At 34.7% G+C, this 12,683-nt stretch overlaps 2 protein-coding genes across 2 annotated transcripts; one reads left to right on the forward strand and one right to left on the reverse strand.

Annotated features, from left to right (window-relative positions):
• Window positions 1–1,595: 1,595 nt before the first annotated feature.
• Window positions 1,596–6,195, reverse strand: nenf (neudesin neurotrophic factor). Its single transcript, XM_084096952.1, has 4 exons — window positions 4,213–6,195; window positions 4,026–4,086; window positions 2,630–2,733; window positions 1,596–2,479 (listed from the first exon to the last, which is right to left on the reverse strand). The coding sequence occupies exons 1-4, from the start codon at window positions 4,348–4,350 to the stop codon at window positions 2,303–2,305; spliced, it is 480 nt and encodes a 159-aa protein (XP_083953078.1). The 5' UTR covers window positions 4,351–6,195; the 3' UTR covers window positions 1,596–2,302.
• Window positions 6,196–6,545: 350 nt separating this feature from the next.
• pacc1 (proton activated chloride channel 1) lies at window positions 6,546–12,593 on the forward strand. The gene is made up of 8 exons (XM_084097566.1): window positions 6,546–6,720; window positions 7,022–7,121; window positions 10,074–10,286; window positions 10,368–10,522; window positions 10,604–10,746; window positions 10,823–10,964; window positions 11,603–11,710; window positions 11,803–12,593. Exons 1-8 carry the CDS (start codon window positions 6,685–6,687, stop codon window positions 11,962–11,964), a joined length of 1,059 nt encoding a protein of 352 aa, XP_083953692.1. The 5' UTR covers window positions 6,546–6,684; the 3' UTR covers window positions 11,965–12,593.
• Window positions 12,594–12,683: the final 90 nt, after the last annotated feature.

Here is a 12,683-nt window from a genome sequence, read left to right on the forward strand (position 1 = left end):
TTGTGACCGAGGGTGGAAAGTGTGACATACGTCACTCATGTGAGCACGAATGTAAAATTGGAATAATAATATGGCAATAAGAGGAAGTACATATCAAATTACATGGCCAGAAGGTTTAAAAACATGCATAACATGTTACACTATCATTTGCATTAGAATAAAACAAACATGGGGATAACGTCCAATTGGAGTTTAATATCTTAAGACATCAGTCATTATTATGTAACATATCTACTATCATTCTATGTCTATAACACTATATCTTATCAAGATAAAATGCATGGCAGTTGCTTGGCATTTAGTAATTTTGTATTATTTCTTGAAATCAATTTCAGTTTCTGAAGGTTTTCTGGTAAATAGGATACTAATTAAGCCTGGCTAGTGTTTACAGTAAAGGCACTTTTACAATGATTCATTATTGTGCTGTAAATGCTAATGATACCCCCGGGAATTTTTAAAAGAAACAAAAAACATCATTTTGAGACTCCGAATCTGACAGTGTTTTGCTAACTGACTCACTGTCGCTCATGAAACCAGCCAGCCCCCATGTTTTAAAGTAAGATGTACAATGGGTAAATTCATCATGAAAATAAAAGAGCTGCATCTGACCAAATGCCTTTTTGCATATACCCTCCTACTGCTTACAATCTCCATGGAAATCAGGTCATTGCCTTCTCATCAGGAGCCTTTTGATGTTTTGGAAAGTTAAACATGCAGGGGAGTTTAAAACTGTACTAGTGAGTCTTCTTAAAATCTCAAGTTTGTCAGTTATTTCTTTTTTTCACTGGGGAGAACTGGGCAGCAGATTTCAGTTTGATTTTAAGGCACTTACCTTACAGTCTTCTTGGTTATTTAAAAAAAAATTAACATTTCCACTTTTATTTACCAGGGTAAAATATGCCCCAATAGCAGGGAATGAGCCATTAAATAATATTTTTTTCCAGTGAAAATCAAACAGTAGCACAAATAAGATTCATACAATTTTTGGTTTAAAAAATCTAATCTAATCTAATCTAATCTAATCTAATATAATATAATATAATAGTTAAAATGTTGGGATCAGGCAAGGTTTTATTCAGTAATTTACATTCAATCAATCAAAGGTGGCAGACAGTAAAGACATTTATGTTACATAAGATTTCTATTTCAAATAAATGTTCTTTTAAATTTGTTGAAAAAAGAATCCTGCATGGTTAACACAAAAATATCAGCAGCACATTGATGATAATCAGAAATGTTTCTTGCAAATCTGTATTTTAAAATGATTTATGAAGGATCATTGAAGACTGGAGTAAGTGCTTTAAATAGTAATATTCCACAATATTTCTGTTTTTACTGTATTTTTGAGCAAATAAATGCAGCCTTGGGGACCATAAGACACTTCTTTCAAAAACAAAAATCTAACTGACCTTAAACATTTAAATGGTAGTATAGATATGTCAAACAATTATTTTTTTAAGACCATTTTTTCAGATCCTTACTGAGTTTTAGGTCTTGTGACAACTAGCCCTGGTCTCTTCTACATGTTGAACAGCCATGTTCCAATAGCCTGACGCACTCAAATCACACTCTTTTGAGACCAGATGACAACTGTCTGTGTTTTTCTAAACAACTTGTTTATTACATTCCATTCAGACTTAAAATATCCCAGATGACACTAACATGACAGGACAAAAAGCTGAAGTAACAAACAACTCTCTCTCTCTCAGATTAATGTGAAACATTTCTGGTCATCAAGGGCATTTTATATAGATTAGACACAAACACTATAATTATGACTGAGATGGTGTTTGAGTAAAAATGGTGTCGTGGAATGATAACATTAACGCTTAACTTCTTAATTTGTATAACGAAACCCCTCACCACAAAAGCGATTTCAATATCTACACATGAAGTGTGAATCACCAAACTTTCCCCTCGTGTACAGTGAAAGAAACCAAGTGATTTATTGCAGATTTACAATAATCAATACTTTTTAAACAGCGCAAACATTTAAAATCATTATCTAGCATCATTTGATACATTTAAAAAGGCCAAACGACGTACCTATTTTTTTAAAATCACACCTGTAGGTGGCCTCATTTGAATGACCTTCAAAGCAGCCCACCAGGGAAAAACCCACGTGGGATATAATGCATCATACAGTTTTCTAGGCTGTAGGCTGAAAGACCACCAGACAACCTCAAATTACACATGCCCACTACTGTCAGAGCAGAGGTCACAAACAACTATTATTCAGACTTTGATTGGATTGTTGGATATCTTTATTATAAGACAATTGTCTTTAAAGGCTGTCTCAGCATCAAAATTCATCTTTAATTTTGAAATTAGGTTGGTCTTCAGGTTTGAAGTCTTTATTGGGGCTGCCGTCCTCATTGAGAACGCGCCTGCTGGTGTATCCAACGATAGGGTACTTTGCTTTGTATGTGCCTTTAAATATCTGCTCGAGGGATTGAAGTTGATTCTCAGTGAGGCCTGTCTAACAAACAGAAACCAAAAGAGGCAATTACGTTTGTGGCAAAAGAGTCTGGTGGAATCCAAAATTCAATCTATCAACAGTTTAATATGAAAAGTGGCATATGTTTTTTTCTGTGGCAAAGTTGTGATATTTATAAAATCCCCAACTTACAATGTCATGTGTGAGATCTGCGGGGTCGAGGGACATTTTGGCCACGGCTCTGGTTGAGTCTTTGCCCACAAGGGCATTATAAGATGCTCCCTTTCCGTAAAATTCTGGCAATTAAAGAGACAAAACAGGGTTTCCACACTTTCTGACCAAGGAATTCCCATGACTTTTTTAGCCATTACTATTGCGACATATATCTGAGTGAAACGGCTTCTCGAACAAGAAAAAATTTAGGGCGGTTTGATTTTGTCCATCAAGAATTGATTGGATCGTTGGATTGTTGTGGTTTGCTATTGCTGTGATCTCATGTGATTGACTGGTTGGCCCCGCCCTCGTGCCAGTAAACACATCATCAGAGAAGAACAGTTATTTTGATTAAAGATTACAAGGTCACATGAATTTAAAAAAAGGACGTGCACGAATAAAACTTTTTTATAATAAATATTGCAATATGCCATTAAAAACTAAGAATTGTCAGTTTTGAATTCATGGTGACTTTAAATTCACTATAAAAATTCTCATGAGTCCTGGAACTATGCTAAAGGCCCTGATATACTTCCAGCGAAATCGAAGAACGAACTGATGTGACATAATTTCGAACAAAATCAGGCCGAAACGAAGTTCGTTTTGGGAGTTCGAAAAGTTTGCTACGGCTGGTAAAGACCACTGTACTTCCATTGGTCCGTGGCGATTACGTAATAGGCAGGTGTGCCTATAGGCTCCCCCTTCTTTCATGTGAAATCTTTTCCAGTTCATTTCATTTCTCAGTCGGTCGAGGTCAGACGTCCGCGAGTGAAAACATGAACACAATAGAGAGCTGCTTTATAGCAGAAAATTAAGTTGTACTTCTGATTAAACGAGACACTGGCACTGTTTTTCATGTTTAATACGGTAAAGCTGCTTGATTTTAAGCAATCAATTGTATAAAAATATAAATATATATTTATATATATTTGCAGAGCTCATGCAAACACGTTGCTAAGATGCTTTTCTTATGCTTTATTAAAATGCTTGCTGTTTTCTCAATTTTGTTGTGTGTTTATTTTGTTGTTCGCTGCTCATGTATTTCTAACATCTTTTTACCCCTAAGCGAAGAACGAAAAAGAACTTCACCGTGTGTATATCGGGGCCTTAAATTGCATGGCTTTATTGTTTTTCCAGCCCTGGGAATTCCTGTATTTTCCCAGGACTGTTGGAAACTTGGTCCAGTAAAATGCAAATAGCCCTATGTGGTTTCAGTAGCCTATAGACTGCTTAATTCTAACACACACAAGTGTCAAAATAGGAGAACAAAGATCTAAACTGATAGATCTACTTCCTCTAAGAAGTGTCTATTAGTTCGAAACTTCCACCAACACACAAAAGATTGAAGAAGGTGAAGTTGTATACAACATCTGACCTTTTCCAGTTGTGACGTCAAACACTACTCCTTTAATGGCCATGTAAATTGGTTGTCCATCCTGTAAAGGGGGCGGGGCACGTTTAAAACTCGTCAGTAAATACAATTTGCATTTAATAATTAATCAAAAGAACATAGTTTTGAAATAGCGTATAAAACTAGCACATTGTTTTTGTGCAGAACATACCTCGCTCCCATCGTATCTTTGCAACTCCTCGTCGGTGAACAGACGCACCGGTTTCGATGCGTTTTTTATTTTGCTATCATCATTTGTGGAACAAATACATAGTAACGCGTATAATACAACACTACGGGCATAAAACATTCTGGACTGTCAGTGTTGAGGTCTGTAAGAACCGAGTCTGCGGCTACAGTTTCCTTGTTGTCACGGGAGTGTCTGTGTTTCCATTCAGTCTTTCAGATGCTGACCTCAGATCAGCTTTCACAATCGGAGGTGGAAATGCTCCATTTGTTTCGGAACAGTATCTAATTGGTGCTTTAGGACAAAATTGTTTAATATTTTAACATATCACTGTTGGGGGTTCGAATATATTGGACTTGTATGTTTTTGCACTTCATGAAACTTCTTAAAACAACAACTTCTGCTTTGGGAAGTTTCTAAACTTCCACTTGCCGCGAGTTTCTGTTTTCCATTCACTTGAGATGAACCGGAAGTGACGCGCACCAATGGAACTCGTCTTTGCTTTAAACAAGCCAAGTTCCTCAATATTTTAAATGAAGGAATTCTCAAAATGTCATGGTTATTATCCATAAAAATGCACAAATGTAATGAATCTCTACATTTATAACAATATTGTATCTTATTTTATAAAGCCCATATGTATAAAAATCACAATTCTGAAGCACAAATCCTTTGTATGTTATGTTACATATGAATAGATATTTACAAATCTGCGCAATTGACATTTTTCTACTGTCAATACTTATTTACAATTTACTATTTACTATTTACAAATAAAAGTTTGATAGAGAGAAAACTCTTTTTTTTTTTAAAGTATTTTAGAGTTTGTTGGAATAAATATAGACAGAGAAGACAACATGGGGGATATTAAAGTACTTTTTTAGCAGCCAATAAATAAATTAAATAATTTCAAATATTAGACTCAGATATCTAATGATACAAATGAAAAGAAAAAAAAGCTTTAAAGTGGTTCAAGTGTTGACATATCTTACTAAGATGCGATTATACGTATACACTTTGTACTCTTTATTATATACAGAAATGGACCATGGTGAACATATTTAGACAGTTTGTGAACCCTGTTTTGTTTTTAGACAGTTTAATATAACGCTCTTCAATGGCAGCTGTCACAGTTTCTAGGCGATAAGAACAATCCTCCGTAGGCTCAGTCCAACCTTTGAGGCCTTCGAAGGATGCAGCCTGTACACAGCCAAACACAGCCCTATGCATTCGGAAACGCATTCTACTTACTATTTCTGCCATAGAAAGATATGGTAGACAACAACGTAGTATAAGCACTATGCAGTTCCAAATTCAGCGCTAGTCTCATATAGGCCTAATTTATATACCAAATTTTATATACTTTTTATATACTACTTTTTTCGTTAGCTTTTAATGCATTGTGAGATTCTGTCATGAATGTGTGGTTTGCCCTTGTCTCTTTATCTTGTGTTTTGTTCAGCACTTTGGTCAGCCATGTTTACTGTTTTTAAATGTGCTATATAAATAAAAACAAACTTGAAACTTGAAAAACAAACTATATAGGCTACTGAAATTTGCATGACTACAAATCTACTAAGAGATATAGTGTCCAACCATCATAACTAAGCTTCCAAATAAATTAAGTGTTTTATTAACGTTCTTCCATAACTTTACTTTTTTATGGTCATCATTTATGTTTACACATTTACAACTCTTATTACTCCTTTCTCTCCTTGTGAACGAGACTGACTTACATGATGACAAACCTGAACTACAGTGTACATACATGCCCCCTGTCGTACAGTAGGGTTAGCACTAAATAACCCTTTAATAACCCTAATAACGGAGACTCGTTCAGTGACGGGGCGTAGTCGTTCAGTAAACCAAACCAATGAAATGTTCCGTCACAGCCCACCTTGAATGCTATTGGCTCTTGCCATAGTCAGTCTTTCAAGACATAACAGTCAGTCACCGTCAGTCACGCGCTTCAAAAGGAAATATACCAGTAACGTCTCTTAAATGTGAATGTCAACGATAGTTCACGAAACACCACAACATGTTATTCTGCCTTTTAAAAAACTCCCCCAGTAGGCTACTGTTAAGAAAATAACTTTATTTCTTGACACAAGAAAGTGCTGGCTTCTCATTACAGAGTCAGTCAGTATATGCTGTTATTCGTAAGAGAAACATTTATGGAAACCATGTGATGTGTGATAGAAAATACGAAACAGAACCTAAATCGTGTAATGTTTTATGGAAGACTTTGCGTAAACTTTTCAGAAAAAGATCAAAGATAGTATCCAAGCCCTCCCCAACTAACTAACAGCTGTGATGTCACGCTTGGCATGTTTGTTGGCCGTTGGCTGAGCCTCACGCGAGCTCCTCGAGACTATCCGTAATAAGAGATGAGAAGGTCCGGGTCCTGCAAGTTGATGGCAAAGTTTAAATGCCCTAAATATTCGGAGTTGAAGCACAATGCTGAGGAGAGACGCATCTCGATTTTATCAGGAGGTAATGAAACTAACAAGTGTGTGAAATGCGGTTGGATCCAGCAGGACTCATTCATAGGGTTGTAATCGCGATCCGTATGAAAGCAGTTTCTTTTCAGTGAGAGTTTCATAGTAAAGCAGAAGCAGTCATGTGATATCAGCTGACCGCTTGCTTTTTATTGCCGCTGTACGTTAGAGAGATGCTAGGCGCAAAATACTGTCAAATATACATTAAATGTGTGTATGCAAACAAACAACGATATGTCTGTATTTTATTATTTTTTATTTTTTTTATTTTTTTGTCACTTGTTGTTGCATTGTAGTTCAATGGTGAGGACTGTGCTGCTGGGCCACTTGAGTCTTACGAGAACAATGATGTTTCTGAAGTGGAGCATGATGAAGCTAATTGTGACCCTTTACCAGGTCAGAACTTGTACCTAAAATATGACACTGATAAGTCATTGTTTTCTGTTCATGTATGTAGATCTAGATTTAGATGTAGATTTAGGTATTAATCCGGGAACACTTAACAAGGTTCCATTCCACCGAAAGGGTGACATTTCTGTCCCCAGGACATTATATGTATAAAATTGCATGACAAATTAACTCTACAATACATTTTAACATGTCCTGACCTGCACATTAAGCTAACTACATATTTAACATTTATAATTAAAAACATTAATAAAAACTACATAGAACACAAAAAATAGCATCTTCTGCATGTCCCCAGTCTCTATCTCTAAACCTTACCATGAAATATAATGATAAAAAATCTGAATTTTTTTGCATTGTTGTGTGACTTTTTAGTCAATCTAGCCTATGCTTTAAAATGTTTCTTTTTTTCATGAGAAAAAAACAAACAAACATTTTATCTAATATTTTAGATAAAATACACATTTTAGTCATGTCCCCGGGTTTTCACTCAGTCCTGTTACCCTAACACACACCCCCCCGCCCCCCCGAAAAACTTGGAATATTCCACAAGGCACATTTTCAACAGGAAGTTGCATCATCTGGATCTTCTGAAGGCAATGGGAAGACCATAAGTAAGTCCTCTCATTTTAATTTCTGTATATTTGATGAAATTGTAACTATGACTGAGAAGGTCAATCTCAACATACTGTTCTGTTACCTAAATTATTTCTTAGATTTTATTTGTTTATTTTAAAAATATTAACTTTTGGTTAGTCACTAGAATTTGCTCAGTGTCCTAATGCTATTAGCATGGATGCTATGTGGCCATGTATTTGATAACTTTTTGCTTAAAAACTCAATCCTGTTACTTTCAGTCCTGTTACTTATATGAAAAATAACAGGAGTGAGTAGAGTGCTCTGTTTTGTTGATTTAATACTGTAAATATTAGTTGATATAATACTATTCACCTGAATTCTGAGTTTTAATGTTGGAATTACTTATATTGTAGACATTAACATTAATTTTACAATGTGAACACCATACTTCCAGGAAGCCAGTCCACCTCGAAGTAACTTAAACATTTTGTCTTTGTCATATTTTGTAGAAGATGGAGAAAACCCATACTATGCAGGTGCCAGAAACACCCACCTATGGCATCCTGCAATGGGAGGAGTGAAACACACCCGCATCCCTCTCTTTTCTCCCTTTTTTGTCTTAACTTCCCTCTTTCTCCCCCCCTCTCTCTTCATCTCTCTCTCCTTCTCTTTCTCTTTCCACCTCCTTCGCTGTGAAGTACTACTAGCACATAGTACATCACTTCAACACAGAAATCTTATGCACACACAGTCATGTACACTCTCTCTCATACACACACATGGACACTCATTCCTGTTACCCAATGTTCATTCCTGTTACCATGTGTTCATTCCTGTTACTGTTTTCTTTTTCTAAAAATATAAAGTTAAACCACTGTTTTTATCAGTTTTGTTTTGTCCACCATTTATACAATTGCTTAATACATTAAATTATCAAAAATAATTATAAACTTGAGGCTTCGGTCTTCTTTAAAATGAAAAAATGGCTTTGTGTTTTTTATTAAAATACACCTTGCCTTAATAGTGTTTTTTTTTTTTTTTTTGTCACAAATATCAATTATTTGAACATATAACCATCAATTTCTTTAAAATAAACACTTTCTTGTGGGGAAAACAAAGGAATTAATTGACATGCTTTTAAACATTCTTCTGCTTAGAAACCTTGTAAAAAAAAATTTAAAAAGTTGCCTGAGATTGACCAATACACATTTTGAATAGTTAAATATGTGTAGTATTAGATTCAGTGTTGAAAAAAGATACAAAATGAAATTTAATTTTGAAGAAGTACAACAAGCAAATGTCACCCATTCGGTGGAATGGCCCAGTTAACATTAGTCAACTACCTTAGTTAACATGAACTAACAATGAACAATACTTCTACAGCATTTATTCATCTTAGTTTATATTAATTTCAACTTTTACTAATACATTATTAAAATCAAATGTTGTATTTGTTAACATTAGTCGATGCACTGTGAACTAACAATGAACAGCTGTATTTTTATTAAGTAACGTTAACAATGATTAGCAAGTACAGTAACAAATGTATTGCTCATGGTTAGTTAATACATTAACTAATGCTAACTAATGAACCTTATTGTAAAGTGTTACCATTAATCCTATAGTTATATTGTGGTGGTGCAATTTTATGTATGTAGAAAACATAATGTTTTCTGCAGAACTGCTTTATAGATTAAATGAACTAGTTTAATAATTAATGATCTTCACAACGGAACTGAATCAACAGTGAACTGACTTCAGCTGAACAATGACAGCCAAAATGAACTCTGTTTGCGTCACCGAATCAATTTCCTGTGGTTTTGAAACAATCTGTATTGTATAAAGCACAATATAAATAAAGGTGAGGTGACTTGACTTGTAGGTAGGCCTATGTATGTATGTTTGTGTTTTGCATTTATTTATTATAAATGAATATATATATTTTTTATTTACATATTTAATATATAAATATTTATAAGTTAATAAGTTAAATTAACTTAGGGAGTTGATTTAACAAGGTTTGATTGTATGATACATTTAAGTTGCTGAAATAAAAACATTAAATTGCAGAAAAAGTCCAATTGTGCAAATACAAGTGCAATAATCACAAAGTAAACCGTTTTCACTGACCAGGTAAGCTGACATAGAGAATTGAATCTACATATTTTTTTAAATTTATGCTATAGTTATTGTTATTTTTATTTATTTATTTGTAAAAAATGTCTCTTCTTGGACAATACATTGTATTATTTATTTATTTAGTCACATTTAACATTTACATTCTGGGACAGTTCTATATGTATGTAGTGTGTCTTTTATTAAAGACATTGCTTTAAAATTAACTTTCATTATATATTGCAGATGAGGATGCTGTGGACAGCAATCTAATGCCCATTGGCTTCAACAAAGCTTGCCTGAAGAATGTTTTCACAGTCATCCTTGTCCTCATTTACCTGCTGCTCACTGCAGTGGCTGTGTTCTTGGCCTACCAGACTATTTCAGACTTCATGGAGAAACTCAACCATCCAGTGATGTCTGTTTCATACAAAGAAGTTGAGGAGTTTACTGCACCGGGTGAGCTATTATACACTGTCATTTTATGCTATCTCTCATTATGTCTATTTACAGAATCTTTCATCATTCTTTTGCGAACAGGAATTGCTTTGTATCCTGGGAAGGCGCAGTTATTAAGTTGCATGCATCACTATCATGACAACATTCCACCTCTTGTTGCATCGGGCAGACTAGAGAAAAGTAACTGTATAACCGAGGAGGTCATTTACTACGGGCCATATTCAAACCAGACGCAAGTATGTTTTAGAGCTTCCTCATCAACTATTTTTGAAGAAATGCTACTATTAATAATCTTTTATGCAACATGTCTGCCGCAGAAGCGAGCCATAGTGGTCAGAGGGCCGACTGATGTGAGGAACCGAGAACTTATATTCCTTCAGTTCAGTCGGAATGAAACGGAGGAGGATTTCAGCGCTATCAGTTACATGTTTTTTGCCACATTCAGTGACATGCATAAAAGGTAGATCTTTAGAGAAATGTTCAGCATGAATCAGATTTGTTTTACTGTTTATATAAAAAAGATTTTTTCTTATCAGCTCGGATAAAGCAGCTTTTATGATGGACTGTGAAAGGAACTACTCCATGTGGACCTTCTCTGGGGGATTTCGGACATGGGTCAAAATGTCTTTGGTCAAGACTTCAGGCAGCGGAAATGAATCAGTTGAATTTAGACAGGAGGTAATAGATTTGTTATGCTATTTTTTAGTCTTTGTCAACTTCAGCATGCTAGTATAACAATCAGGGTCATAACCACCATGGAAAATCAAGTGATCATGTTTTTTATATAAATATTCAGATTAGTGGTCAACCAAATTAGTAGCCATTTCTTAAAGAGGACCTATTATGCTTTTTTGCATGGTCAGCATTCTTTAGTGTGTAATGTTGCAGTTTGAGCATGAAAAACGTTGCAAAGTTACAAAGCACAAAGTCACTCCAAAAGGAGGTAACGGCCCGTTCACACCAAGGATGATAACTACATGGATAACAATAAAGATATAGTTCTCAATATTAAAGAATAGCAGAGTTAACACCACGGCTATAACGATAACTGCACAGAGAAATTATATCGTTGGAATCGTTTCTGATTGAGATGCACTGACAGACTGGGTATTGAGGTGCTGCAACAATGTAAAATATGTGAAAAATAATGTTTTTTGAACATTCAAGCATGTAAACCTTTTCTTGTAAAACCTAAAGACAAAATCAAGACTTCATAAAAGTGCATAATATGTCCTTTTATATATATTACACTTGATCCACCTAAAATACTGAATATTTTGTTACAGCCACTTGATAATCATCCATATTTATTTCAGTCCAGTGTGGTGAAGTACATCGACAAGAGGCCGCCACAGGAGCAAGCCAACGAGCTTTTCTTTGTTGTGTTCCAATGGCGAGATCCATTTATACAGCAAGTGAAAGATGTAAGTGAACACATAATTAAATATTAAACTAATTGTCTCTGTATAATGCTATACAGAGAGTCTAATTAAGTGTGCCTTTTGTTTTTAAACAGATAGTCACAGCAAACCCGTGGAACACTATAGCCATATTGTGTGGCGTCTTCATGGCTCTATTTAAAGCTGCAGAGTTTGCCAAACTCAGCATTAAGTGGATGATCAAAATCCGTAAAAGACACTTAAGGGCCAAAATAAGAGAATTGGACCAAATGAGCTAATTCTATTACATCTGATAACACAAATTGAGTTTTTAAGTACAACCATCGACCACTTAGAGACTTCTAATTCACTAGTTCAATAGAGAACTAATTCAGTGCGAAGAGTGTATTACACTTTCATGAAAAAATGTGTTGTTGTTCCATTGTATGTTAAGTTTTAACTGGACAATAGATTTTAACTTGATGAGCTGAGGCATGTGTTCTATAGTACAAGGGCAAAGTGTATTCATGGGCTTGTGACACTGAAATATTAACTATTCACACTGGTTTCTGAGTGAGAATCAGTTAGTTGAAATGATGACTGAGAAGGAATTTAGCTGAAACAAAAAAGGGATTTTAATGACAGGGACCTTTGGTTAAGTTGCATTTCCAAACGATCAATAAATGTATAAACAGGACATTCAATGAGAGAGAAATCTGGTCTTGCTGCTGTTTTCTTTAATTATTTTGCTGTTAATGTGAATGAGTTATGCTTTTATTATTATAGACATGTTGTATAGACCCATACCAACTTATGGAATTATGTCACTGATTTAAAAATGTTCTGAAACATTATTTAATCATGCTTACAAAACAAGCAGGCCTTTTTTGTAGTTATGATGTAAAGACTTTGACTTGTTTCCATGTAATGTTCTTTTATTTTATTGTGTTTTTTTAAGTTATCAAAATTTTAAAGAATTATAATTTCCAATTGTATTAATATACAAAATATTCTTCTA

This window comes from Abramis brama, assembly GCF_963993115.1.
Source record: "Abramis brama genome assembly, chromosome: 21".
NCBI lineage: Eukaryota > Metazoa > Chordata > Actinopteri > Cypriniformes > Leuciscidae > Abramis > Abramis brama.

Coding starts and splice junctions, on each gene's coding strand:
- pacc1 (XM_084097566.1), top strand. CDS start 6,685: ATGCTGAGGAGAGACGCATCTCGATTTTATCAGGAG. Junction 10,523..10,603: donor CATATTCAAACCAGACGCAA/GTATGTTTTAGA, acceptor TGTCTGCCGCAG/AAGCGAGCCATAGTGGTCAG. Junction 10,965..11,602: donor CAGTTGAATTTAGACAGGAG/GTAATAGATTTG, acceptor TATTTATTTCAG/TCCAGTGTGGTGAAGTACAT.
- nenf (XM_084096952.1), bottom strand. CDS start 4,350: ATGTTTTATGCCCGTAGTGTTGTATTATACGCGTTACTATGTATTTGT. Junction 2,734..4,025: donor TGACGTCACAACTGGAAAAG/GTCAGATGTTGT, acceptor TTTAATTGCCAG/AATTTTACGGAAAGGGAGCA. Junction 2,480..2,629: donor CAGATCTCACACATGACATT/GTAAGTTGGGGA, acceptor TCTGTTTGTTAG/ACAGGCCTCACTGAGAATCA.